Below are 27,851 nucleotides of genomic sequence, written 5' to 3'. Positions count from 1 at the left end.
GCTTCAGTTCAGCATTATTCATTAATAAAAATTCACCTCTTCTATAAGCACACAAAAGCAAGAACCCTCATCAACAGTCTGGCCAGTCTTTTATTACCAACATAATTACAGAACAAAGGCAAATAAACACAAATAATCATAATAGTCACAAAAACAATAATTAAACTTTTTTTTTTTTTTTTTAATAATAGACATTTTAATCTGTAGTGCACTTCAAACCTCCGCTCACCTCCGTGTTAAAGGCAGTACAAGGACAGTCTGCTGAGCTGAGAAGGCGTTTCAGCCGTCACTTTGTTCAGGAGATGACATCGGTGTTGTGTTCAAAACACACGGGTGCAGTTTGTCTCACTAACATTTCAGGGACACGAATGTCACATTTATTGCTCTAAGTAGTGTCTCCTAAGACTGTGATCATCTCATGGGGATTGTACACATAAAGCAAAGCCTGTTGAGGATGGTATGCACTTATCTATGAATAGGCTGGTACAAGAAACCAAGATCTAAATCTAATGTGTGATTAATTCAGAGGGCTACCCATTAGTTTGCCCACAGCTTTCTCATCATCATTAAATATTGCATTAATTTCATATATTCATTTTTTTTCCCATGTTCACACTTCGTTGTCAATCTAATTCACTAAAGAGTCGCTTTTTAGACATTTGTGATCAAGTATTTACTGGGCAATGAGACATTTTTGAAATTTTCAAATAAGCCATAACAAATGAAATGTATCTATTAAATTGTATACAAGATCAGTGGTGCCAAACCGAAGAGGTCTGAGGATAATTCTGAGGGGGCATCAGATAATTAAAAGTGCAACAAAGCAAGAAAGCATTAGTTATAAATCCATCAATAATGAATTGACTGATGTTTAATTCATTAACTCCGCAAAGGAGATTATGTTTACGCTCGTGTCCATTTGTTGTTTGGTTGGTTTGTCAGCAGGATTACACAAAATCTGTTGAACAGATTTCCACGAAACTTGATCAGAGGACGAGTCTGAGCCCAGAACAGATCACATTAACTTCTGGTGTGAATCCAGATAAAGGATCTCAAAAGGAAGAAAAGAAATCTGTCGTATTCAGGAGGCTGGTATCTATGAGTGGGTACTATTTGATGCTGATCCAAATAAAAATCTGAATCCAGCAGATTTTTGTTTGTTTAGGCTTGACTGAATTAAAGAGAAACTGTTGGGCCTTGGCAGAGGTATGAGCTCTACCAAATGTTTAACTTTGATAATGATGTCTGCAACACTTTAAAAGAGTATAACCTATTATCTACTTAACTGAGGCTCTTTAAGTTTGAACCCACAATGTGTTGTAACCCAGGTGACAGGTGTTTCATCAAAGAAACATTTTGAGGTGAAATTTCACATTCTTAAAAAACGAACATTAGAAAAATCCCCAAAAAGTGACGTCCCGACTCGCCCCTCCAACAACAGACAGACGAGATCAGTGCATTAAAACTCTTTCTCTCTCTATTGTTCCAAAACGCACATTAGAAAACAGGCAAGTGCTGATTAGGCTGGTGCAAACCACCTGTGCATGGCTGCATGTACAGCAGGTAGACATGTGCGAACACACACCCTCTCTCTCACACACACACACACACACACACAAAAGCAGCACAGAAATGGTGCATTTGCAGTTTTGTTAAAATATTTGCAGCACTGACACTGAACCCTCTTTCTGAAGTCCAGTCTCTTTATAAATCTGATTTTCCAATGGAACTCTACTTGCTCCTCCAGTCTAAGTTCATTGGTCCCAGAGGCACATAAGCGCAGCTAAAATAGCTTAAAACAAGACAGTAAGGAGCAGTGAAAATAAATGATTAGTTAAAAATCTTCAAATCAAAATAAACACCTCAACATAAAGGACAGGGTTGCTCAAATACAGTATCAGCTCTGAAAACCAGTCAAATCATAAAATGAAAACTAAGATTTTACTGACTATTTGATTCTTTTAAAAAAATAGATCCTGCCATTTTAGGTCACAAAAACAAACTTCAGCTAAGCCAGTAGCCAAGAAAATCACCAGAGTTGAAGCAGTTGCCAAAAAGCTGTAATTGTAGGAAGGAGAAATATCACACCTGGGTACAATAGTCTAAATGTACTTTTCTGATCGACTTCAATCTTAAATATGTAAGTTTTTGTAAGTGCCAAGACGTTTATGGTAACTGCAACACGACTGTGGTCAAATATCCTCCGTGAGGCGCGGAGGATACTGTCATTCACACTCTCTCATGCGGAACAATTCAGTGTTGATTTTTCAGTTTTGTTCAGTGCTCAAACAAAAGGTGGAATATAATAAAACAAAATAAAGTACAATTGGAGCAACGGGGATTGGTGTCTGGCGTGATGACTTTTTTGATACTGCCACTAGGTGTCGCCAATGTATATTAAAAAACATTAATACTTAGTACTAGTAAGGAAATCTAATTTAATAAATATTTTAAAGAATTAAATATTGAGAATGAACCAAAGTCAAGTTGCTGGATTTCCTTTAAGAAATTCTTAATATTTAAGTGTGGAACCTGAGCTACTTTTTCATTTTCATGGAAATTCAACCCCACAAAATTTCCAATTGAAATATGACTTGGACACAAACAACTGCCAGTACTCACAGAGTAAAGTGCATGTGTGAGAGGGGCATAGCTTCTACTAAATGCATCTGAAAATCAACATTCGACATGTTCCTGTTGAAGGCACCAACACACCTGATGCCCTGACGTAGGTAAAACCTGCACATCTGGCAATGTACTAAGGTCAGAACATCTGTTGGCAGCGAGTATTGTCACCCAGGTCTGAGAGGACTGGAACGGAGAGAGAGGCGGTCAAGTCACTACAATCATGGTCGCATTGTGCTCATCTTCTTTAATCTCTGAGGTTTCTCCTGTTACCAGCCGTAGGTCACCCGCCGCCCTCGTCTTCCTGTTCCTCCATGTTTTTGCGTGCCATCCTTTCCCTCCGCTCCGCCAGCCGCTGACATCGGGGGCAGTCTTTACCTGCCCGGAAGCAGCTGCGATGGTAACACGCGTGGCACTCTGAAAAGAGGAAAGAAAAGAGTCAGTGATGTGACAACACAAAGCATTTACAACACACTGAGGAAGATAACAGTATTTACAGCTCTCATCTGCTAAACCAAACAATGCAACAGTATTCAGAGGTTAACCAGTTTGACCAGTTCACTGACAGTGACATGCAATGTTTCAGCCAATCACAATCAGACCTGAGGGAGGGAGGGTGAGAGGGGAAGTATAAAAGGCAGAGACGCTGCAGGCAGCAAGGCAGAAGGGGCGCAGGTATGAGAGAAAGCTGATATCCTGAGAAACACACACCCTCTAAACCTGTTCAGACTCATCCCATTCTACCTAAGGGAGGACACCAGAGTGTTTTAAAACTCTTCTGTGTCTTAACTTGTCTGCTCCAACTGATAGTTATGAGTTATGTTTTTTTTTTTCTTAAATGATATGAAATGTAGATGAAATGACAGGAAACTCAAATTCAGAAATGGTGTTTATTTCATGATCACATGAAGATGAAGCTTAAATAAATAGCAGGCAGATGTAAAAGCAACTAAAAGCATAAATGACACATTCATTCTGGCACATAACAGTCAGTCAACCAGCTCACACAATAAGACAATCCTCCTCCAATAAAGAATATAAATTAAAAACAAAAATGGCTTTAAAAACAATCACAGATGAGGCAGCGAGACAACAGGCAACGTCTCCTCAGGTGGAGGACAAGGGGAAGAATCAGCTACAGTAGTGTGAGGCTGGAATACAAATAGGCTCCCCAACTGGTTCAAGGCAAACAGGTTTAACAGACCAATCATACAATCGTTCAAAGCAAACTGAAATGTAAACGTTCATGAGCGATACAACACAAGCTGGAATCATTTATCATCCCTGTGGGCACACAGAGCTGAGAACCAAAGACAGGAAACTAAACCACTGGTGACAGCTTCAGTTTCCGTTATCAAGCTTTTACACCACAACAGAAATAAAACAAGAGGCATCCACCACCAAACAGCTGCCAAATAGCTACCCTCCACCAGCTGTGCATCACTCAGTAATACAGAAGAAATACAAGAAAAACCAACACCACTAAAGTGCAAGGAGCTACCTGAGAACAGTATAGGAGTGTGCTAAATGGTTCAAATCAGCAGATTTGTTGAAATGTGTAAAAACAGTGACAAATCAGGGAGTCAGAATCACAGAGAGGTAGGACTGCACACGCTGACTTTCGTTTGGTTCTCGTACTTAAAGGGAACGCCTCCAGCATTAAGGGAAATAAGCAGATTTGGTCACTCTCATATCTCTCAGCTAAAAGTGAAGCTACAACCACAAGGCTGTCACTGCAGGAAACAGCACAGCACAGCTCCCCTGCAAACAACAGCCTGATGATCTATTATTACGTATTTTAATACCGACTAATCACACAAGATATTACCTGCCATTTAGTGATCCCATTTGTTATCTCTGGACAGAACCAGGCAGTAGTTTCCAGTCTTTAGGCTAAGCTAAGCTAACCAGCTCGAGCGTCACACCTATTGTAAAGACAAACCTATTAAGCATATTTCTCAAAATACTGAACAATTACTTTAATGTTACTTGAACACTTATTTACTAGTTATTGTAAAAAAAATATACACTGTCAGATCTACCAAAATATTCAGCGCTGTCAGTGTAGCTGCAACTGTGCAGCCCTACAGAAACAATATTTGAAATGAACAGACTCCCAAACATGGGAAACAAGAGTGGACTTTTCTTGATAACTAATCCTGATGTCATCAGAGAAGCGTTAAATCCGTTTTATCCAGCAGATCCATTAAATATGAAACTCTCAGCATTTTGTCAACTATAACTTGGTTAGCCGTTTGAAATACTGTACATCTTTACCTTGTATTCACTCTTGCCCTCCACTCTCCTCAATGCATTCATCTACCTCTGCACTGTCTCCTCCACTCTCTGTCCCTTCCCTGTTCTTCCTGCCTTTGGTCACTCTCACGGCTTTGCGAGTTTTCCGACCTCTCCAGGTAGTTCGGGTGATGACGGCCGGCTCTTCCTCCTCAGTATCTACCTCTCTTTTTTCATCATTCTCCCCACGTCTATCCCACTCTGCCCTGCTCTTCCCTTTGGAGAAAAGACCAGACATCCGATGAGGTTTTAACAGTTTCGTAAGCGTAAATTTCTCGTCTGCATCAGGTTTTTCTGTTTCAGCCGTTTGTCCTTTTTCTGAAATATCATCATTCTGCTCATCCTCCTTCCTGGATTCGCTTTCCTCCTTCATTCCCGTTTTGTCCACTTTGTCCAAAAACCCCTCTTCTTCCTCTTTCCCTTCATCGTCAATATCACTTCTTGAGAATCCTTTGGCAAGACTCACTAACCCTGATATCCTCCAACGTCCTTTCCTCTCATGTCCGACTTCATCTAAACTTTCCACGCTGCTCCATGTTTCACTGTCACTTCTGTCTTTAGAGACTCTCTTCCTTAGTCTGTCTATGTGAAAAACCTTCAATAAGTTGACTTTTTCCTTTCCCCTTTCATTGCCATGTACCTCCCTCCCTCCATCTTCTTTTTCTTTATCACAATTTGTCTCCTCCCTCTTCAACTCTGTCCCTCTTCCCTGCATCTCCTCTGCTGCATCCCCCATTTCCTCTCCACATATGACCTCCTGGTTCACAGTTTTCTCTAAATCCTCCTCCCCTCCCTCTCCCTCTCTCCTGTCTTTGGAGAGGGCCTTTGCCAGCCTACGAGGATTGGAGATTTTCCAGTCTCTCCAGGTAAGTGGAAAGAAGGGGCGGGGGGAGGGGGCTCTTGAGCCGCCCAGGCCTGCCACCGGCAGAGAGGGCTCACCTTCGCAGCGCTGGCACTTGTTCAGCTGGAAGGGGAAGATGATATCTTTGTCGTTGCCGCAGAACTCGCACACGAAGCCCTTTGCCTGGCACAGCTGGGGAAGTTCAGGGCAAAGTGAAAGAGAGAGAGAAAAAAAAAACACCGTGTGATTAAGATGGGAATGTCTTAATTTCCTGACATTACAGCAGTTCTTAATACTGCTCACTCTGTATTTAAGTTGTGTGTTTTATCACTGCTATTACTGGATAAACTCCACATCTAAAATAGGATGGTTATCTTACCACACAGCCTTCTACGTGCATGGTACCAAGTTTAAGCAGCTCTTTCATTCGGGGAGCCAGATCACCGTTGCGTACAGCGGTGAGGTCATTGAGGGAGAAGAGGTGAAGGTCCTCGGTCAGGTGACCTGGCAGGCTGTCGAACTGGTCAAGTACCCTGAGCGACACACACACACACACACGCACACACACGCACGCACACGCACGCACACACACACACAGTTGATGGTGTACTTTTGCACGTGAAGATTTTAAAATGGTAATGAAACTGCACGAGCAGACATCTTACTCTTTAGCAAAGCGACAGGTCTTGAAGAGATTTTTCATGTGAAAGAGCCGCACCCTCAAAACCTGAAACAATAACATGGAGAAAACATCATACTGTTACTTTTAACGTTCACTAACAGACACACACAGTTTACTACATAATGGAAGGAACAGGAAGTGTCACTGTGTTCAGTGTCCCTGCACATCTGGCTGAGGTCCGCAAACATTCAGTTCTCCTCTCTCTATTTGCTAGTAGGTATAAACTGCCTTGTCACAGCTTTAAAAACAATTCTGACCAAAGTCCTTATAGGTCTTGCCACACAGCAGCCACCTTGGTCATAACTTTTCTTTCACTATTCACCATGATATAAAAAACACCAAAATATGATCAACAACTGCTAAAACATTTGTCGACTTTGCCCCACAACAAGGTTTAAAACTCTCTTTTTCCCTCAATCCAAAGTGCTGTGATGTGATGACACAAGCTCATCCAACACCTGATGTTATTCAGCTAATAGGACCACTTATAGTTGAGGACTGACTGATGGTCGATGAGATGATATTATTGGTTGAATCTGGTTGGTTCAAGCTTACATAAGCACACGTGACATTTTGTTTTACAGAGAGAAGACATGACTGGACTTTGATTTACAAAAAAACAAATAAATTGATTTGTAATTGTTCTTTGTCATAAACTGTTGAATCGCTGCACAACATGTAATGTAAAATGATCAAAGGGCAATTTTCCATTTCAGCTTGACTTTAATGGGCTTTAGCTTGATGGCCTCCTCTTCCATGCTTATCAAAAGTCCATTTGCACCCGCTTCTTCCTGCCACCAAATCAGTCAACACTGTCGAGAATCTCAACTGAGCACCTGTGTTCACGCAACTACACACACGGCTGATATATTTCTGTGGCTGTTACAAACCAAACGATTGGCTTTTGGAGGTAAAGGTTGTAATATGTTTCATGTAACGACCATCTCCAGTGTTACAAACTTTAAATCTAACATGATCTGCTTGCCTTGTCTTGTCCGTCTGTCTCTCTATATCTTTTAGCGCAATTCTGCCTAAACGCATGACTTCATCACACTGTTGTGCACATAAGAGGCTGAATTCAAAATAAAATAACTTGGCATATAGGAAAAGAAGTTAGATTGTACCATTTCATTTAAAATAGATTAAATTAGTGGTTATAGTCTAATGACCAAAAAAAACATGCAATATATTTCTCATGTCAGAGCTTTGAAAGGATTGCTGTAAGATTAAATCATAATACTTAAGGTTCTTAACGTGTCATTCCATCTTGTATCCACTGTGCAACTTAATCTTTTTAAAACTTCATTGAAACTGGTTATTAGGGTGGGATTCCATCCAATCAATGTTAAAAAGGAATGAACACAGCCAAACATTTGCATCCATCTTGTTAATGTGATATTTCTCACCCTGACGGCCTCCAGAGATTTGTTCTTCTTGTACAGGCCACTGTTGATGTCATTTGGGTTGAAAAGCGGGTCTCCAGCAATCTTGCTCAGCAGGTCCCGGGCAAAGTTGCTGACGTAGTATTTGCTGAAGTCCCACTTCCTCAGAACTCTGCCTGGAACCACCGCCTGGGCATTCTCATGGCAGCACTGGCAGAAGTAACGGCCGAGGTATTCACAGTAACGCAGTCGCTTGATATAATCTGAAGTGTGACAGGAAGCAGAAACAAGATTTTGAAGCAAATTTGTTTGAACAAGGAGGAAAAGTATCTCTGCATACCATGTCCACACATAAAAGGGAAATGCCAGAGGAAAACACCAAGTTCTGTTGGAAAGCAAGTGTCTTTGTTGCACATGTGAAATTAAACTGAAATCAAGAACTGAAACTTTAAATGGGAATGAGACATTCAGTGTTTTGATGCTACTAACTACATGTTAAATTCTAAGTATTGACAACACGTGTTTCCGGGGTTTGCTGGTCATACCTGGATCGATGCGAGTGCCACAGCCAGCGCAGCGGTAGTTCTGTTTGGCCACAACTATCTTCCTCCTGACAGGGAAACAAAACATATAAGTAATATTTGTAGCACAAGACAGTGCGCAGACAGTCTTCTGACCTTTATTTAAGGGAATATGTTTTGTACAACTTCAGACATAGCCCACAGGATCAATACCATCTGATCAATATTTAGGTACATAAACAGTTTTATGCCAAAATACTAAGATAAACAAACAGATCAGCAACTAAATCACATCACATACAGCCACTTATGTTGATCTTTTGCTTATTTGTGCTCTTGCTTACTTGCACAGAGCAAAAGCAATACATACGTAATGTTAAGATTAAATTTGCCCACTTTTTAGAGCAAGATTCTCTCTGTCCCTTTTTGGAAGCCCTTTTATCTAAGCTGTATATACCATGACTGTGATACCAGAAACCAGAGAAGACTCACATTTCTGCCTTTTTTTGTCTCCACACAGTTCCTATGAGAGGCTTCACATAATCAGACAACACTTGCAGTCTCACTATCACTTCTGAACCAGAAAACTTCAAACTTCATTGTTTAAAATGCCATAAGATCACCCACCAATTCCACTGTGATTTGCCTTTCATCAGAGAATATTTGTACACATTAAAACAGGAACAGTAACAGAAAGTGAGAAAGTGATTGAGGGGATGGTAAAAATTGGTTTGAACTCACTTGGGGGCAGGATGAATGTTGAAGATGATCTGCGGTCGGGGTGGCGCCCACTCCAGGTTGCCTCGGACCCGAATCCTCAGTTTGTAGATGTCTGCGTGTTCGCCATCATCGGGCGAGATCGGCAGAGAGTCGGGGATGGGCAGCAGCTACGGGAGAATACAGAATTTGAGTGTGTTTAGTTGCGTAGATCACAAGGAGTGCCATGTGTGGACAACTGCTGATCTGTCAGGGGGAGATGTTGTACCTTCTGCGGAGCGTCGTGTTCTGGAACCAGCCAGTCGAGCTCCGAGGCTGCAGGAAGCTGCATGCCTTCAAACTGCCTGAGTAAACCCATGGCTACTGACTCAGCTGAGTTAGACTGCAGGAAGGATGGAGAGCTGAAAATACACAGAGGCATAGAGAGGAATATTAGTAACAATCAGTGTGAGTGGTGTGTGGTTTTAAGGTTTTAAGTCCCTGTTGAATTCTGATTCTGAAAGATGACATTGTTATCTATTATCAGTAGTGAGCAAAACAAGAAGTGGCTGTGTGACTTACATGGACTCTGAGCTGAGAAAAGACCTGCCGCTAGAGCTGACGCTGCGCTTAATGTCTGCATCTGTAAGACAAAGTAAAAATAAAAGACTTCTTATCAAAAGACTCTTAATACTTGCAAGATAAAACCTAAATTCTACAGTTTGTAGAGTTTGAAATAACGGTCACATTCTAGATGAATTTGAAAATAAAGCAGCAGTTGACTGGTGGATAGCATTAATTTGGCCCCACTTGCTCCAGCTAAGCAGCATTCAGTGTTTTGAGACGAAAATCATTTGAGAGAAAAAATAAAATACAAGAGGACAATTTCTTCCCATTGATCCCCAAAAAGACATCACATGAAGCATTTTTTAAATGTAATTTAGCAGACAACATGCACAAAAGCCAGAGACATTCACAAGCAGAGCACTTCTGCCGCATTTTCTTGTCACACTCCACAAACAACATGTAAGCAAAGACAATAAGCAGCACAGGTTTGGTAGAACAGGAGAACGCCTGTGTGAATTATTGTATGAATGCTTCATTCTATCAGAAGATCAACAATTGAAACGATGTTTGGAATTCCAGGTTATAATCAGTCAAAATTCTTGCAAAGATTTCTAGAGCTGGATAAGCAAGTTACTCAGCTGCACGGCTCAACAAGTGTCCTTTGTCATTTATGAGCAGAAACTGTTCCAACTGGAATGATTTTAAAATGATGTAACACTTGGATAAACACTAATCAAGGTGGCCTGAACAGTGTGTGAGGATCATCTCACATAATCTGTCATTCATCTGACTCCATTTGCATTTACAGTTTAGTGACACAACAGACACCAGCTGATTTTCATTAGTTGCCACAGCAAAAAGCAGATGAGAGCAGACAGGGCACGGAGGTTGATTCTGTTTCCAGAGGAGGGAGGAGTATTTGGAGCACAGTTAGTGCAGATTAATTCAGATTAGGAGGAATATTTAATCACTTGCATTAGGCGAGAACACAGTCAGTTAGAGTACAATTTGTATCTAATCAGCACTGAAATGCAATAGTACACATGATTTCAGGTTTAGTTCAGTTTGGTTAGGTTTAAGGGTTTTGGTTAAGGGAATCAGTCATGAAGTACAGATCATTTGAGATTATTAGGCTGCACAGATGCATCCAACATTCATCTGACAAAACTGAGACAGTTGAATATAATCAGTAAAACATAACCTTTTTATCAACAATATTACCACAGCAAAAGTCCCAAGCATGTCTACTTTCATACTGCATCGCAATGTTATATTAGTCCAACCATAATTAGGTGCAGCCATCTTCATAATGTATGTCTCAGACATAACGGCTTGCATGCGGCTAATAAAATCACTTTTTCGGTGCTAGGTTTTGACATAAACAACCACAATAGAGAATCGAAGTTGTTCAAATAGGAGCAAAAAGGTGTAAGGGAGTGTATGTGTCAGCAATCACACCTCATTTGCACTGTAGTGGGATAATGAATAATGGGGTGGGTGACAGATGAATGAATTAAGTGGATAATTTCTGTAGTTACAGTCACAACAGAATGACACTTGTTAACTTGTCTCCACCCTGAACGCTAACAAGAACAAGCACATTTGTCCTGCTGCACCACCAAAACCCAGAAGCACTAAGCAACAAACATCAACACAAACAGCCAAGTTCACAATTCAGCTGCGGCGAGGAGGCAGCTGGCTCATCTCCAAGCTGAGAATTTACAGTGCTCCCTGCCCTGCCTCGAAACAGTTCTCATAGAATACTTGGGGGCCATACTAGAAAACTAATCTTGTCATCTTAAGGACACAGCCAGTTCAATACAACAACAAAAATAATGGGGTTAAAAAAGTCTTAGCCAAATATTTTTTAAATAATTTAAGCAGTTGGCCTCATCATTTCCAACTTCTAAATGCTTAAATGAATACATGAACTGAACATTTCTCCTGTTGATTCTGATCATCTTGTGAAACATTCTGGTTTTTGGATATCGGCTCAATTTGGAACGTGCACATTTGCACAGTACAAGTAATGGCTCTGTTCATGTTGCATTGTCTTTTGTCCATTATACTTTATCATAATCTCTGTCTGGAACTGCTTATATTATACTTAAACCATTTGGTGTGAGTCCTCAGAACACTCCTTTTAAAATGGCTATTAAATGCACTAGTAAATTACTGAAAAAGTTATTTTAGTTAAAAGATGAACAGTTAATTAAAAAAAACTGGCTTTCGCATCATCATCTTACCATTCGCTTTCTTCAGGATGGTGCTGCAAGTCCTTAAGTGCACACATATGCAGTCATGCAAGTCAACTATTTATCATTCCATCATTGATTAATCTCTAAAATTTTGTAATATGCTCATCACAATTTTCCAGAGCCCTAAGTGATGTCTTCAAATTGCTTCTTTTTCTCAACCAGCAGATTAAAAAAGTATTGCACATAGCCAGAGTTACAGTTTTAGCAGGAGGCATTAAAAGAAAGAGATTCTCAGTTCGGAGTGGAGCCACCAGCTTCCTCTCAGGAGCACCACCACAGCGAACAGTCTGTGTGGAGTGGTGGAGCCTCGCCCACCCGTCCCGCCTGCAGATACCTGAGAAGAGGGAGGCGAGTGACAGGGAGAGGCCGTTCTGAGACACCGCCAGCAGGGACTGACCCTCGCAGCCATCTGAGAGACAGAAACTAACACTCAGCACGACCGTCACCACAAGCTCACACTCATTGTCAACAGTCCACACAGCCATGTGTGTGTCGGCGTCACAGTGTCCTGCACTGACGCAGTACAAGTGCAAGTCATGCAGTTATACAGCTCAAAGATACAACAGAGTGTGTGTGCCAACACCTCAGTGCAGATACACACCAACAGTCAAACACATTAAGTACATGCACATCAAATTTCCCACGACCTACGTTAATAGTATCAAAGCTATGCATGTTCAGAAATGTTAGTGATCAGACACTCAGATACCATTTGTCACACTAAACAGCAGTTTATGTCTATTCTCTTAGTTCGGAGAAAAAATATTCCCAGTAAACTCTGGTCTGGGGAAGCGTCTGTTATATTCCAGGCAAACACACCCTATCAAGTTATCATGACCATATAAATCCTAGATAAGCTGACTCACATGATCGTCTGTATGAATAGTTACTCTAATATAAAACATTTTACAGTCACAAACACTGTAAACATTCATTACTGTGACTTTTGAACTTCATGCTCTTCATGTTTATGGTCCAGAGTTAAACGTGACATGCTTGGTGAGCAACATGAAGCAAGTGTGGTGATGACGTTATGAATTATGATCAAAGCAGAAACAAAGTCATTCACACAGACAAACTATGAATTCTTTAGAGGCTTCTTACACATTTAAAATTAAAAAATGAAATACTTTTTGTCCAATGTAGATGTTTACATTTGCTTTATCTGTAGCCTGTTCATCCTCAAGGCGTTCGGTCAAAATGAATAGCGAAAATCTGAAATATCAAATTCCTTTTTTTGCCATTTTCTCCCTCTGGTTCCCTTATTCCCTCTCTCTACCTCGTAGTTCGCACTCCTCCACCTCCTCAGCTGAGCCAGAGTCCGACAGGCCCTGGGAGGAGTCCTGAGAGCTCCTCCTGGAGCCTCCGCTGTCAGTGGAGTGGAAAACTGTAGGGGAGGAGGGAGGCGAGAAGCAAAACAAAGAATAAGACAGAAATAAACAGTTAGTTGATGAGATGCAGCTAAGGTAGCCCTAAACTGTGAAAATTCATGTCAGAATATTTTCATCAAGCCAGAGAATAAGAAAGCTGTACCAGAACTGCGCACAATCACAGAAAACAGCATTTTCCACAGGATTATCTGCATTGATGGACCTGATAATACATCAGGGGACACTGTCTGCACAGATATGTTAAACTTCAGTAAGAGCACAATGAAGTCCAAGCTGGGAACTGCTGGGAAGCAGTTAGGTGGCACAATTATTCACTTTTAAAGGATGACATTCATGGTCAATTAAAAAGATCAAGAAGCAAAAAGACAGCTCACACACTGCAGGGCTCCAATTTCCAAATTATTTAATGCACCCAAGTAGACAACAGTATATCAAATAATTGGTTGCAGTGTGCTAGCCGTCTCCGTTTTGCCCTCTCTGGCTTGTAAAAACACATCATGCTTCTACCCATGGGACTTCTTTTCCATTCAACAGCCGATAATGTTGCCTTACTGTGCTGAGAGGGTGCGCAGGGCGGCAGGCGGCTGCGTCGGATCTGCTGCCTCCGAAGCCGGATCTTCTGTTTGAGCTGCTGAATCTCACAATCGCTGTCTCCTTCCTCCTCGCCTTCCTCCTCCTGACGCCGCAGGTTGTACTTCATCAGCTCGATGGCTGCAATAAGGGACTCGGAAATGCTGAAATGAGCATTCTCCTACAAAACATGGAGGAAATTAGAAATCTTTTCAGTCTAACAAAGCACTGTAGTTTTCGTTTTGTTAAGGTTTAAGGTTGAGGTTTTGCAGAATTCTAATACCCAATCTTATTTGTAAAACACTCTGAAATGTACTAATTTCTAAGACAAGCATCTTGAGTCCTGACCTTCTCAAGATCAGCACAGCTGCCAAAGTCCTGCTCTGACAGGTAGCTGATGAGGCTCTGACCCTCTGACGGCTTCCTGAACATCCCATCTGGAACAGTGCTGTGCTGGGACCCATCTGAAAAGACCAAAAGCCAACAACGAAAATACACAAATCAGAAAGTTACAATAAGCAGCATTTTATGTTGGATTTTAATGTAATGTATTAATTTTTTGTTATAAAAATGCGTCGGCGACCCAAATTCCCAAATCCTGCTATCAAAATATCTTATCTTCTACACCATAAAGGTCTTCATTGAGTCAGATAAGCTTTATTATAAATTTTGTGTCCAATAAATCATTGACCTTACTATAATCTTCTGGCTCGAGTCCAGAGTGTTATGTTTATGGGTTAGCCGACACGCTGCTCGCTACATTCACATTCAGGAAGTGAAAACAAATTTATCCTCATGACACTTTTCATGTCGGCTTTCCTGTCAAACTTCCTCACATAGTAAAGTTTGCTACAGACTGACTGCACCTTCCTCAAACATCTAACAATCACTGGATGACAGCACTTTTCCCTACTCTTGGAACCATAGCTACAACAAAAGCTTTTAAATTATTGCAAACACATAATCAGTAAAACTCACGAGACTCCATGTAGAGGGACCCGGGGGTGCTGGCATCACTGCACTGAGGTGAGAAAGAGCCGTAGTCCTTCATCGGGTCGTCTCCTGCCGATTCTGACAGACAAACAGTCCATGTTAAAGGCTCGTCTTCATTTAAATGCCACATGCCCTAAAAAAAGAATCATTGAATTCTGATGGAGCATGTGTCCTCATTTATATATAAATGGGATTAAAAGCTGTGTCAAACAATCAGGTAAATCTTTGAAGATGGTTGAATTTTAATGCATGCAGAAACAAAAGCATGACTGCTGACCTCTGTCAGGATAACGACTTGAAGTGATACACTATGTATACATTGGTGGAGTGTGACTGAATTTTCACTTTAACATGAGGAAATAAGCTATATTTTTTTTTATGCACTGCACTGCACAGCTGTACTTTTTTGACAATATGCCCACATCCTCTACACGCAACAAATACAGAAAAACACCTGCTTTGCTCCATGTCTGTACGTAAGGATTTGTTAAATTATGGCCTCAGAGAACATTTTAAAGGGCAATGCCAGTAGTCTCATCAGGACATAAAGAGCATTACTGCAAAAAAAATGAACAACTTACACAACGTTTATATAACATTCATGATAGTGATGAAAAATGTGTGCACGAACACAATGTAACAAAGCCGTAAAAAGAGGTACTTTGAGGCCTTGTTGGGCACAAGAAGGTCGAACACCAAAAGACATTATGAGCTGACGGCAAGACTTGAAACGAAAGGGAATTGTGGTGACTTCATCAGCATGCAGGAGAAAAATGGGGGGGGGGGCAAATGATGGAGCACAGTGGAACTGCACTGCCAACCTGCTACCGGATCTTCAATTATTATGGTGATTTTTCGGTGGCCTCCTCCTTCACACAAATGGTAAAAGTAGAGAGAAAACAGAGGGATAGAGCAGAAGGAGAGAAAGTTACCTCAAGCCAAGAAGGGGAAACAGTGAGCAGAGAATAGAGATGTTAATTCAGAAGCCTTCAAACAGGAAGTGTGGCCCAGCTACAAATAACTCAGACTACATGGGTGCGTCCCCATCTAAAATCACACCTTCATTTCATGCAAATGTCGTGAAAAAAAAAAAAAAAAAAGCTGTTAATCCAATATGTTTCGGTCACCTAAATTCATAAAGCCTCACTCAAAAACATGCTACCAAAAACCAGGCAATATCAACTGTTTACAGTAAGTATTACTAACCATGGCATGTTTTAATCTGTGACATGCAGCACAAAGGAAGAAACTGTAAAAAGTTCACCACTTCAGTATGTATTAGATTCACTCTCAAAGTGTCTGCGTAGGATGCAATCATTACAACTGGACAAGATTATTTAACATTTTTGCTGCAGTTTGAAAATGAAGGATGCATGACTGCTTTAATGCACAAATGTTATTTATATTAATTCTTATATTATCAAATATTTAAATTCTACATTAGAAAACCTAAATGAATGAATAAATAAAGTCCTTACTTCTTTTTGAAGTATCCTTTAAACCCTTATAATTCAATACAACATAACTAACATAGAAATAGATGGAGGGTAGCCCAGCAATTGTCCTTCGAATAAACTCACCATTCCTGAGTTTCTGATTGATCCCTGTGTCAGAAAATGAGCGCGTATGTCCTCGGGACCCCCGGCCCTGCCCCCTCTGACCCTCTGAGAAGGATGAGCGTCTTGGTGGGGGCGGAACCAAGGAACCCCGTTGCGGGGTCAAGTCCGGGGTCTCGCTCTGCTCACTGCTGTGGGTGGAGCTTCGGGAGCTTCGGCGACTGCGTTGTCCCAAGTTGCCAATAGCCAAGTACTCAGGTCCATCGTCATAGTCGCCGTCACACGAGTCCCCAGCCTCAGGCTGAGGGGAGGTGGAGGAGGGGGGCTCTGTGAGGGAGATGCAAGGGACCAAGATGGAGCCAGATGGGGGCGTCACAACTCGCTCGCTCTCCCCTGGCTGGGTCACAAACACCCAGGGAGCTCCAAGGTTGCTAGATGGAGAGGTAGTGTCTGCAACACGACAGGTAGAGAGGGTGAGAAGGATTAAAACAAACGCTGTTACAGGCCTTTTCCTCTGTCAATTCCCAATCATTCGCTCAAGTTTGTCTGATGTGGAAAGGAGATTACTAGAGTTACCTATATATTATATTATGTTGGGTTTACCTTATGATTTCATTTTTTAAAATTACACTAATGTCAAAATATGTTGAGGAAAACAACTCTGAAACAGTTGTATCTACTTTGTTGAGCACAGCCAGATCAGGACGTTGAGTTTTGGAGGCTGCATCACCACATTCTTCAACAACAATCAGGCCTCTGTATGGTTAAGTCAGTCAGTCTATTCACTTGCAAACTGTAGCGCATTCATGGTGCCATCCGCCAACCTCACCCTCTATAGCCCTGAATCTACAGTTTGCAAAATAGCAACATTTCACTTGATTCATTAAAAACCCTTGACTTAAATTGATAAATATGTGAAGTCTGGTCCAACATTAAACTGCTAATATATGATTTGATCCCTCTGTGTCCCAAAGTGTTTGAAGCATTCAGCTGACTCAGAAGATACTACAAATGAAAAGCATCAAATTATTAAAACTACATGTGTCATGCTCCACCCGTTCCTCACTTGTACTGTTGCTGTTGCCGTTTTGGGATCCGCCCCCCGTAGTGTTCCCAGAGTTGTGGCCTGTGGAAACGGCTTCTCTGAGGGAGCAATTGGAGGTGGTGAGTCTGCGATTTAGAGATTCTCCCCTGAAAGTCGAATCACTGCTCCTCCAAGCACCCCCAGCACCTGGCAACACACACAGGCTCTGACTCTTCAACAGGCCCAGACATGGAGGGCCCTTCAGAGGGGACAACTGGAAGGTGACAAGGGACAGAGAAAAACTTTTAAGGTTAAATGCCAAATTTCCTGTTTTAAAATAATCCCCATTTTCAAGAGACCCTCTAAAGATGATGACCCAACGGATGGGGTTGAGACAACAACACTCATCTAACTTTGGGGAAACGACAATAAACAGAGATCACCTCAAGAGCTTAAAAAGGGTCATGAACAATTAATGAACAAAAGATTTTGAACAAAAATAATCATGGATGAGATATAAATGCAGCTAAGTAGACTTAATTTCACCAACCCCAACAGTGTCGACTTGGGCCAGCAGTTTGGGGTTGTTCTGCTCCACAGCTTCCAGACACTGGAACATGGCGGTCACATGGGGCTCGCTCAGCAGAAAGGCATCATCTGAATGACAGAGACAGGCATACAAACAAAGACGGGTAAGGAGATAAGATAATGACGGAGGTAAGTAATTGGACAGATGTGGGTGAGGACAAGGAAAAATGAAAGTGAAAAGAGTCTTCTGGAAGGACAGAAACATTAAGTGAACTAGGAAACAGAAAGTATGTTTTTGGCTGCTTCTTACTCTGGCATACACTTCAACAGAAACTCACCATTATAGTATTTACGCGTATGTCCCAGATGCCGGAGCAGAGGTCGCAGCTGGGCCGACAGCATGTGAACCTGTAAGCTGTGAAGCAGCCAGCGCTCAGCCTTGTAGCTTTCACCAGCACTCTTTGTCCCACTGCTCAGTACAGGCTCCAGGTGACTGAACTGAGGATGGGGAGAGAGAGAGAGAGAGAGAGAGGAAGAAAGTTGTGAAACATGTTGTGGGGGGAGAGGTAGATGGGAAAGAAGCTGGCAGGCTGACAAACACTATTTATCTGATTGTAAAGAGCAGGTTTGTTAGTTAAACAGCATGACAGCCTGTATCATGGGATTGTGTTGACTCCAACACACCGATGTTTGTGTGCAGCCAAAGTAAGTCTGCCAGTTTGGATGATACTTTATCCATTTGTCTAAAAAAGCCATTTGGGAATGGTGTTCCCACAGACATTTCTGATGAGCAATGAGGAGTGAGGAGAAAACATATCAGCAAAAAAACTAGACCAGATGTCAACAACCAATAGACACATGAAGATTACATCATGGTCAGGAGTAAAACCCTGTCTGGTCAGAAACAGAGGGTGAAATAAAGATAATTAAAGTCCAACTACTGTAAATCTCTTTGTTGCACAACCAGGGGACTGGAATTTAAGGGTGACTGTTATTCACAACAACAAAAAACACTGCAAAGAAAGAAAGCAAAAGAAGGAACTGCTATTTGGCAAGCAGTTTCAGAGCGTCATACCACCCATGTTCACTCTCAAACAGGTTCTCTCATACATAACAGATAAACAGATAAATGAGTCAGTTTCCTGCCTCAGCAGCTAGTGGAGCAAAGAACTAAATTTGCAAATGCCAAAATATAACAATGAGCAGTATGGATAACGTAAGTTACAAATTAATCACCTAGTCTAGTGCTGACATGATACTGAATTTCCTAACTTCAATACAATACCTTGAAAAATAGCAATATTTGATGCCATGTTCAACCCCAAATGAAAACACTGATATAACTTTCAGGGCATAAAATGTCTAATTTATGATAAAAGATAAATATAGCACAGCTTGTGTACTGTGTGATGAGCACAACAGCATTTAAAATGATTGTTGCGTGGAGGCGGGCGTATGTGGGCACAACTCCCCTAAGGAAAGCACCTGATTCATTTTGGGCAACACCTAAGGCAAATAAATTCAACATCATTGTAGAGAGCATCAAACTAAATGACCGTTAATAGATTCAACAGCTGTGGCTGGTCCCAAGTGAACTTCTTTAGCAAGTTTTGACTTAAAGCTTGGGTGTTGCTCATTTATCATCTGCCCTCACTCTTACATCTTTTTGACACGGTTATCGCAATAAAAATGGTCAAAAATGACGTGAAACAGAACATGCACGTAAGTCTTCTACAAACCTAGAGAGAACACTGTGTTCTCCTAAAATTAAGGACATCTGACCATCAGATTGAATTATCAGTTTGAATAAAACTAGAGGCATCTGTTGTGTCTAAATATGAATTAAAGAACCGAAACACAGCAGCACCCCCCTCTCCTCCCCTCCTGCGGTAAATATGGACCATGAAAGGTTCTCAAAAATTCCAGCACAGATTTAAGCTTTGAAACGAACCAGGCAACAAGCTGCCTTGTGATAAGGGGACAAATAAAACAGATGTGTCTACATTCCAAAAGAAATGTGTGGTAAGATCTTATAATTAAATTTATGACTCATCAAAGTCAACTTCACAACTGCTGTCATTGTTAGTTTCTTTATGTGGGAGCGACACATGCAATACTGATTACATTACTGTAACCGCATTTGTCTAGTCCTCAACATTAATTGCTTAATGGAGACTCATTACTTTCAGTTGGTATAAACTTGCATGAGAGTATGTTTTGTGCCACAAAACATATTCTCACACAAGTTTTGCCGATAACATGATAAAATCTGCCAGTTTCAGTTCAGTTTAGTTCACAATCTGAGAGCTCTAGGTGAGTCTAGCTCCCATTGTTACATGAGATATAAATGAAAAGGGGATGAAAAGAATGCTGAGGGATAAAAATAGTGAGTCAACATTAAAATGCTTAAAAACAACACTGCACATGGCTGGCAGCGTCCCTACCTGTTCGACGTGCAATGCGAGGTGGGGGCTGATGTAGCGGACGCACCACACAAACGGCCAGTAGTCTCTCTGCTTGTAGTACACCTGCAACACAAACCCAGCTGTTAGCACCATCCGTTTTTCCAGAGAAAACAACGGCTTAAACAAACACAATAAGCTGTTATGAAAGTCAACAGGTAATGGCTGGCAATATCTGTCTGATGTTGTGCTGCAACGATTACTGGATCAAAGAAAAAAACGGCTCCCAACCAGTTTGATACTCATTTAATCATTTTCTAAGCAAAAAAATCTACCATTTGCTCTTTCCAGCCCTGAAGCGCAAGACCTTGCTTCAATGTGATTAACAAATACTGAAAAGAATTGTTAGTTGCAGTCCTACTTCTGTATCCAGATTTTAAAAAGGCTAGGCATTTACAGCTGCAATTAGACTTATTTCAGAGCAATAAAGCGGGCCTTCTCTTCCCACCAAAGCAGAAATGGGTTGTTACAGGTATAATATGTGTCATATGGAAAACTGAAAGCAGTGATATTGCAGTTTGAAGTCTGACAGTGTGGTATTGTGAGGTTATGGGAGACGCCTTGCATCAATGATTCCTCCATGTTCAAACATAGGTTGTTTCTACTGCCTAACCATGCAGTTTTTCAGGGCAAACTTTAAATGCAATTCTTCCAGAACTGGCAAAAAGTGATCAATTATCTGCTTAGAGACTGGATTAAAAACAAATAAATACAAGTCAGAACTCATGAGCTCTGACCTGCTCATTCTTCAGCCCATGGCTCAGGATGTTGTTCATGTCCTTGTGGAGGCGCTGCAGGCCGCCGTAACGTGACCACACGTTAGGGTTGTTGGTGGACAAAAGACCCTCCACCGTAGTCTTCAGGCTGGACAGCAACTTCCAGTGCTCCTTCCTGTCAGGAAAACAGGGCAGCAGGAAGGAGGAGTTGGGTGGACACGAGGGAAGTTTAGGAATGAGGAAGGAGGTAAAGAAATGCTGGTGTTAGCAGTGACTCACGTGAACAATTTTCCTGTAATCAAAACTGAGTATTCAGCATTTTAGTTACAATAACGTAGCTATACTCAGAGCTCAGTCACTGACTAGGAGTGCTGACATCAATTAATGTGATAGTAGTATCGCCACTTCTTAGCCTAAATAGATGACTGTCCCTCTCCATCCCTATAAACACGATGGTAAGAAGAGTCTGCCAGTTAGCAAAGCACAGGCAGAACCTTCTGACCTATTAGTGGCATTTATAATCTTTAATCATTATCCGATATTATCCTGAGCTCCAGTGTGTGCTCAGTATAGCTTTAAAGTTATTTCTTTCAAGCGAGGAAAGTGTCAACATTGATTTCCCATATAACCAACCACAATGGCTGATATGGAGCCACTTGGCATTGATCCACATGGCAACAATTTGCAAGTCCCTTTTCTCAGAGTCAAATCTTATCTTTAGGATAAAGATATGAAAACATTACATCGGGGTCATCTCTCAGAGACATAAAGCTCTGGCTCATATGCTCCTCTTTTTCCCCTGAAGTCAGCAGTCAAACAGAACGCCACTGAAAACCTGTCACATAACTGTAGCAACAGGACAAAAACCATCCTGTGACACTGCACCAACACTTGAGGGTGTATTCTGAATATAAGACAATTTAACTTACTTGATACATTGACTTTTATTTAAGCATGTGGTGTGTGGTGTAATGCATTATAAGATATAAGAATCAGCTTCTTACAATCAGAGATTGTCAGAATGAAAGGTACAAACAGCACACGTATCAACACAACAAGCCTGTCTTTATATATAAGGCAGCAACATCACGAGTTCAGCTACCAAGCTAACTAATCAAATCACATCATGGAACATGGAAGGAGGGAGGCTGAATGTTAGACAACATGGTCCACACTGTGTGCTTGTGTGTGTGTGTGTGTGTGTGTGTGTGTGTGTGTGTGTGTGTGTGTGTGTTTACACGTGTATCAAAAACATCCTCACAAGCCCTCATACTGCTGATACATTGCACACCGTGCTGATATTGAGCCAGCACGTATATTGTGTGTTCACCGTTCACTGTAAGGTCTGTTGTAGCAACTAACTCGGTAGAAAATAAGTGTTTTTATGCAGCATTTCCTCCCAGCAGCACGCTTCGAGTAGCCGTGTTAACAAATGCAAATAATGTAATAACTTCAGGTGCCTCTTGGGACCGTATTCATTGTATTATTTACAATAATTGGTTGTGAATAAACTACACAACAGAATCAGCGACACATCGCAATGTCACCTGACAGCTAGCTTTCAGCCGCTAACACAACCTAGCCTAGCTCGGAGATAGCTAGCATTAACAGTTTGCACTATTAACGCTAATTGCTCTAACGGCTGGCCAATGCATACACTGATTCTTTTGATGAGACAAAACGTCCAGTAATTAGTCAATCAGTTGAACTTTCGTAATTGCCAAGTTGGCAAATATTGCAGATGATTATGTCCAGTAGAAGCTGTCAACCCTGATATGTCAGGTTAGCCTAGCCTAGCTTTAACGCTAGCACTCCGGCGTCGGTAACCCACCGTTGCTATAGCTGTCTAGCTAGCTAGCTCCTTAACATTACTAGAATACTTCAGTTCAAGTGAGTTGCAGCTCGAATAGTCGTTTCTTGCCGTCATTGTTTAACAAGCGTGTGGACTCTGAGTGGTACGGTTTCTACGTGTTGTTGTTTATATATTCACAGTCGCTCTTAGACCGGATAGCCGGATAAGTTAAGCTGCCAAGCCTCGGCTGTCACTCTCACCTGAGCTCCTCCGCCTCTCCCTCTGCCGAGATCTCCATGTCATCGGGCCGGAATCGAGCACCGTACAAAGCTGCCAGCTTCCCCAATAACTACGTCTCTCCTATGAATGGAAAACGGTGTTTTAACCCAGCAATGGGGCGGCTTGAAAGAGTCACCCGGACTTCCAGTCTTCTGCCATGTCTGCCTTGCCTGTCCGAGCTGTGAATCAAAACAGTGCAGGCCGCATGAGCCAGTGGGCGGTGGCGTCGTCCTTCTTCACTCGGGCTTAACAGCAGCCGACGTCCTCAGTGTCGCATCACTGCCACCTGCTGGAGGAAGGTGACTCCTACACTCACACCCAACCCGACACTGCCTCATCCTGCTCCTGTTAGCCTCCTGTGATCTTTCATTAAATGTAATGTGATGTCCACCTCCAATGTTGTGCAAAGTGCCTACAGCTGATTTTCCAGTAGAAGTAAAGATGTCGTGGCAAACTACTGATCTGGTAAAAGTTTTAAAGTATCTGATATTAAATGTTCTTAAACGTCATAGAAGCCAGGCCTGTATACAACATACAAGCATACATACATACATACATACATACATACATACATACATTCATACATACATACATACATACATACATACAAACCTGTATTTTGTTTTTTTATCTTATTGTTGATGAAATAAGTTAATATATATATGGACTAATTTGAGTCAAATGCAGCTAATAATCTGAAAAGTAACTAAAGTTACTAAATTGATAAAGTGAGTAAAAAGTTTAATATTTTCTTTGAATGTTGAAAATGAAAAAATCAAATAAAGTACCTCAAAACTGTATCTTCTGCTGGACGACAGCATGATATTTGTTTTGTTTGGCTAACGATCTTGAGTGGCCAGTCCTCTTCCAGGTCGTCACAGTTGATGGAGGTTGTGTGGCTCAGGCCTGCTCAGTAGTTTCAGGCAACTTTACAAACAGCTTGCACCGAACACTAAACCATACAGTAACATCTAGACACAAAAACATTGATGAAAATAAATGCATACAAAGAATGAAATATGCCATGGATCCACATTCTTCACATATATTTTCTATAATTTACTTGCATCAGATACTCTGCCAGTGAAATGTCTAAACTGTGTGATGTTGTTCAGTTCTGTACAGCTCACATTTATTGCATGTCTGTCCGTCCTGGGAGACGAATTCCTCCCCTGTGGGTCTTTGTCCATCTTTATTCCCCTAATAAATGTTTTTTTTATCATGGCAGGTAAAGCACCGGTGTAACTGATAACATTCTAGATGGATCCATTACTTTCTTGTGGTAGGACGCCATCATGCACAAAACAAGGGCCTTTATACTGGAACAGGTAAATGTGATCCCTCCTCCTGTGTTTTTTTGAAGCAGAAACGTAAAACCTTTGTTCCCTCTTCTGTTTTTCAAGGTAGAAGAAAAAGACCGAAGACTCTTACTGTTTTGTCAACATGCTGATTAAACGGCATTTTAATTGCAACAGTGTGACTCAACATGGTCATAACAAAAGGCCACTCTCAAGTGTGCAGTTTGATCTTGAAAAATATGACATTTATTAAGCACTGAACCTAACATGACTATGGTAATACAGATAAGCAGTTTTCAGTGGAGGCCTACAGCCAAACCTGCGCCAAACAGCTCATCGACATCGTGTGCCATGTGATAACAGACCAGGTATTTTAATGAACGGTAACCCCTAATCTGTTCCTTCCACTCTGGCAGGCACTTCCATGTCGAGCCCGCAAGATGGCACCAAAGTCTGGAGTTATCTCTTGACTTAATGGACTCAATTGGCACAAACCAGTTGTATCACTTGATGGCAGTAGGGAGCCAGAGTGTCTCACTCTCACAGTAAAACCCATCAACAGTAATTGCTGGGCGTGGCTGTGTATGACAGAATGGTGAGTAATTGTCCCTGCATAGCCCACACACACACACACACACACATACATGCGCACACACACACAGATAGAGCTAGCAGTTCCTACATGGCACAAATGACCGCTGTGCTTACACAAGACTTCCTTCCCTGTCCTGAGTGACATGAAGTGACACTTCAGATTCTGTGGAACTAATGAACAGTTCTTACTGGTGAATTTTTTTGGAGCAAAGGGCGAAATCTTTGAGATCTTACTTCATTACTCTCTGGAAGTAATTTAAAACACTGTGGCCCCCCACAGCTGTGCATTTCTCTGAGAGGAGAGCTTGCAAGCAACAGCTCAACAGAACATCTCTGATACAATACACAGATAAATCTATTTAATGTCTATCTAGAATTTTTTTTGTCTCAGTAAATCAGTGTTGGAGGAAGTATTCCGTTCTTAAATACTTCAGTAAAAGCTGTAATATCACAATGTTAAAACACATATAAGAAAAATGTCTTTAAGAAAAGTAAAGAATTTTGTCTTCAAAATATAAGTGCTGATTATGCAGAATAGTCCCTTTATTTTGTTGTATTAATTCTGCTGAGACTGCTATGTTTTCATGTGTGTTGGTTTGTAACAAGGATTACAGCAAAACTACAGAACGGATTTCCAAAAACCTTTGATTTAGGATGGGTGTTGCTCTACAGTAGACTCCATTAGGTTTTGGTGTGGATCCGATCAAGGGAAAGATCCAGGAATCTTTTCTCACCTTCTTCAAAGGTGCAATATGTAACAGTGTTAGTTGGAAACGAAGTTAGAAAAGGAATGTGAAGAAAAAACAGCTCTGATCTTGTGATGTCCATGTTTTGTGTTGCAGTATACCAAAGTTAGCATGCTAACCAGCTTGCCATGGCCCATCATGGTCCAAAGCTCATGTGCAGCCTGACTCAATTAGGTATCAGCAGCTACAGTTATCAGCAGTTAGACGTAACTCTGGTTATATACTTCCTTAATTTGTTTTTTTCATGAGAATGTGGCCACATATTCCTACGAAAAACAAATTAGGGATGGCTCCTTCGACATTGCGAGATAGATCTCCATGAATGTTTTATTAGGCTTCATTGAATCAAATGGGGCTCCAGTGAGTGCCGGTCTAGTTTTATAAAGTCATTATTAGATTGCTTTTATTGATGCATTAGCATGTGAAGAGCATTTTGATTGTATTCTTCTTCCTTCATCCGTCAACAATGGTTTTAATCGTGTAGTTGTGGAGTTTTTGTGTAAAAATGTAATCTGATAAAGTAACGATAAAGTAAGAAGAAGAAGAAGAATATACAGGAGAATTACAAATATGGGCCCTATTTAATACGAACGGTAACCAAAAATACACTTTAAGACAGCAAACACACGCAGGCTCAGCTCATACGGGCTCATGACCTCACATTACATTCTGTTGAACGTGCTCATATGACATGTAGTCTTTTTCAATACATGTCTTGAGTCGACAGTCTGGTGACGTGGACAGCCATGTCACGCTGTTGCACTGAATTCACAATGACGTAAAAAACAAAAAAAAACACGCCCGGCTCTTCCCACAGCTGTGGACGAGCCGCTGTGACTCAGAGCTGTAACCTGCCGCAACATGAACACACATGACGAGCGGGAAGTGGGCGAGGAGGAACCCCAGGCCCAGTCGATCCGGTTTTTTAAGTCTGCAACAAAGGAGCTGTTGTAGTTTGTTCTTTTAAGGTTTATTCCTTCGTGGTGGAGATGGAAAATTGGAGATGCCCTTTTGTTCTGTCTTGCAACAAAGTCAGACGTGCACAGCGGTTGTGGAATTCAGGTCATACAAAATCTATCAGCCAGTGTTTTCTGAGGTTGTCCCTGTTACATAACACAAATTATTCACAGCAATTTTTTATTATACAACACAAAATTGATTTACTCCAAAGGCAAACGGGGACTGTGATGTTCAAACGATAGGAAAAAAAAAAAAAAAACTGAGGCCATCCAAATGTCAAGCCAGGATACTGCAGTGTAAATGAGTCAGCAGGGTCGGTCCAGCTTTGTTTGGACCTCAGTAACGGATGATCTGATTATGTATAACTTTGTAAAACTCTAAAAGGGAGATTGGATTCACATGGTGGTGCCGCCTGCGAACATAACAACCCAGTGAGCCTGGAAAAAAGAAAAGCTGGTGTTTTGTTTTTATATAATGTACAAAACTCTTTTCCTCTAGTTTTGTCTCCATAATGAGGAATATAAAGCTACGGAAGCATCTCTGTTACGTTGTATCAAGATTTTCACATTTTCCCATTATATCAAGATATTTTTATGTTATATCAAGGTGTGTTCTCATTAATACACGATATTTCACATTATATCAAGATTTCTTTTCATTATATTAAGACATTTTCACGTTATATCGAGATGTTTTAATGCTATAACAAGATATTTCACATTATTTCCATATGCTGTCTTGTCATATCAAGCTATATTCCCGTTATGACAAGATATTTCCACGTTACAACAGGATATTTTCAAGTTAGATAAAGATATTTCATGCTATAACAAGATACTTTCACATCTTTCAATATCTTGAAAAAGAAGAAGAAGCTACTGCTAACATGAGTTCTTCAAATATTCTCTTTTTAGTAAACTCTGTGTACACTAACAACGTTGTCACTGCTCGTGTTCATGTGTAGAGACCCTGGTGACACCACGAGCAAAGTTTCATGTTGTGTTGAGCCTTCTTAGTGTTTTAAAAATAGCGATTTTGATGCCAGCATAAAAGTGCCCCACGCGCTCCCATTGAA

The 27,851-nt window shown here is 41.1% G+C and overlaps 1 protein-coding gene and 1 long non-coding RNA gene across 5 annotated transcripts; one reads left to right on the top strand and one right to left on the bottom strand.

The window, feature by feature from the left end:
• Positions 1-72: 72 nt before the first annotated feature.
• On the bottom strand, positions 73-23,380 carry rubcn (rubicon autophagy regulator). Of its 4 annotated transcripts, XM_037114112.1 has the most exons (23): positions 23,160-23,380; positions 21,129-21,282; positions 20,374-20,457; positions 18,268-18,427; positions 17,952-18,058; positions 17,444-17,675; positions 16,402-16,827; positions 15,643-15,690; positions 14,807-14,899; positions 14,177-14,292; positions 13,811-14,009; positions 13,147-13,254; positions 12,202-12,276; positions 9,625-9,685; positions 9,332-9,464; positions 9,088-9,233; positions 8,371-8,435; positions 7,850-8,088; positions 6,427-6,488; positions 6,141-6,294; positions 5,860-5,953; positions 2,899-3,042; positions 73-2,811 (listed from the first exon to the last, which is right to left on the bottom strand). In XM_037114112.1, exons 1-22 carry the CDS (start codon positions 23,195-23,197, stop codon positions 2,909-2,911), a joined length of 2,928 nt encoding a protein of 975 aa, XP_036970007.1. In that variant the 5' UTR covers positions 23,198-23,380; the 3' UTR covers positions 73-2,811; positions 2,899-2,908. The 4 variants fall into 4 exon arrangements, with proteins under 4 accessions (XP_036970007.1, XP_036970006.1, XP_036970009.1 ...); XM_037114111.1 differs by having other exon boundaries at positions 73-3,042; positions 23,160-23,379; XM_037114114.1 differs by lacking the exon at positions 12,202-12,276 and having other exon boundaries at positions 73-3,042; positions 23,160-23,379.
• On the top strand, positions 23,360-25,471 carry LOC119028296. Its single transcript, XR_005077658.1, has 3 exons — positions 23,360-23,477; positions 24,407-24,506; positions 24,893-25,471. It is a non-coding gene; the product is annotated as an uncharacterized LOC119028296 (long non-coding RNA).
• Positions 25,472-27,851: the final 2,380 nt, after the last annotated feature.

Source organism: Acanthopagrus latus, chromosome 11 (assembly GCF_904848185.1).
Source record: "Acanthopagrus latus isolate v.2019 chromosome 11, fAcaLat1.1, whole genome shotgun sequence".
NCBI classification, from domain to species: Eukaryota; Metazoa; Chordata; class Actinopteri; order Spariformes; family Sparidae; genus Acanthopagrus; species Acanthopagrus latus.
The sequence above is the reverse complement of the archived record's forward strand: the minus strand, read 5'-3'. Positions and strand labels throughout refer to the sequence as shown.

Excerpts from the sequence above, each read along its gene's own strand:
- rubcn (XM_037114112.1), bottom strand. The coding sequence starts at position 23,197 with ATGGAGATCTCGGCAGAGGGAGAGGCGGAGGAGCTCAG. Across the intron at positions 14,293-14,806 it reads GTCCCTCTACATGGAGTCTC|ATGGGTCCCAGCACAGCACT; the intron begins GTGAGTTTTACT and ends TGGTCTTTTCAG. Across the intron at positions 14,010-14,176 it reads GCTGTGCTGATCTTGAGAAG|GAGAATGCTCATTTCAGCAT; the intron begins GTCAGGACTCAA and ends CATGTTTTGTAG.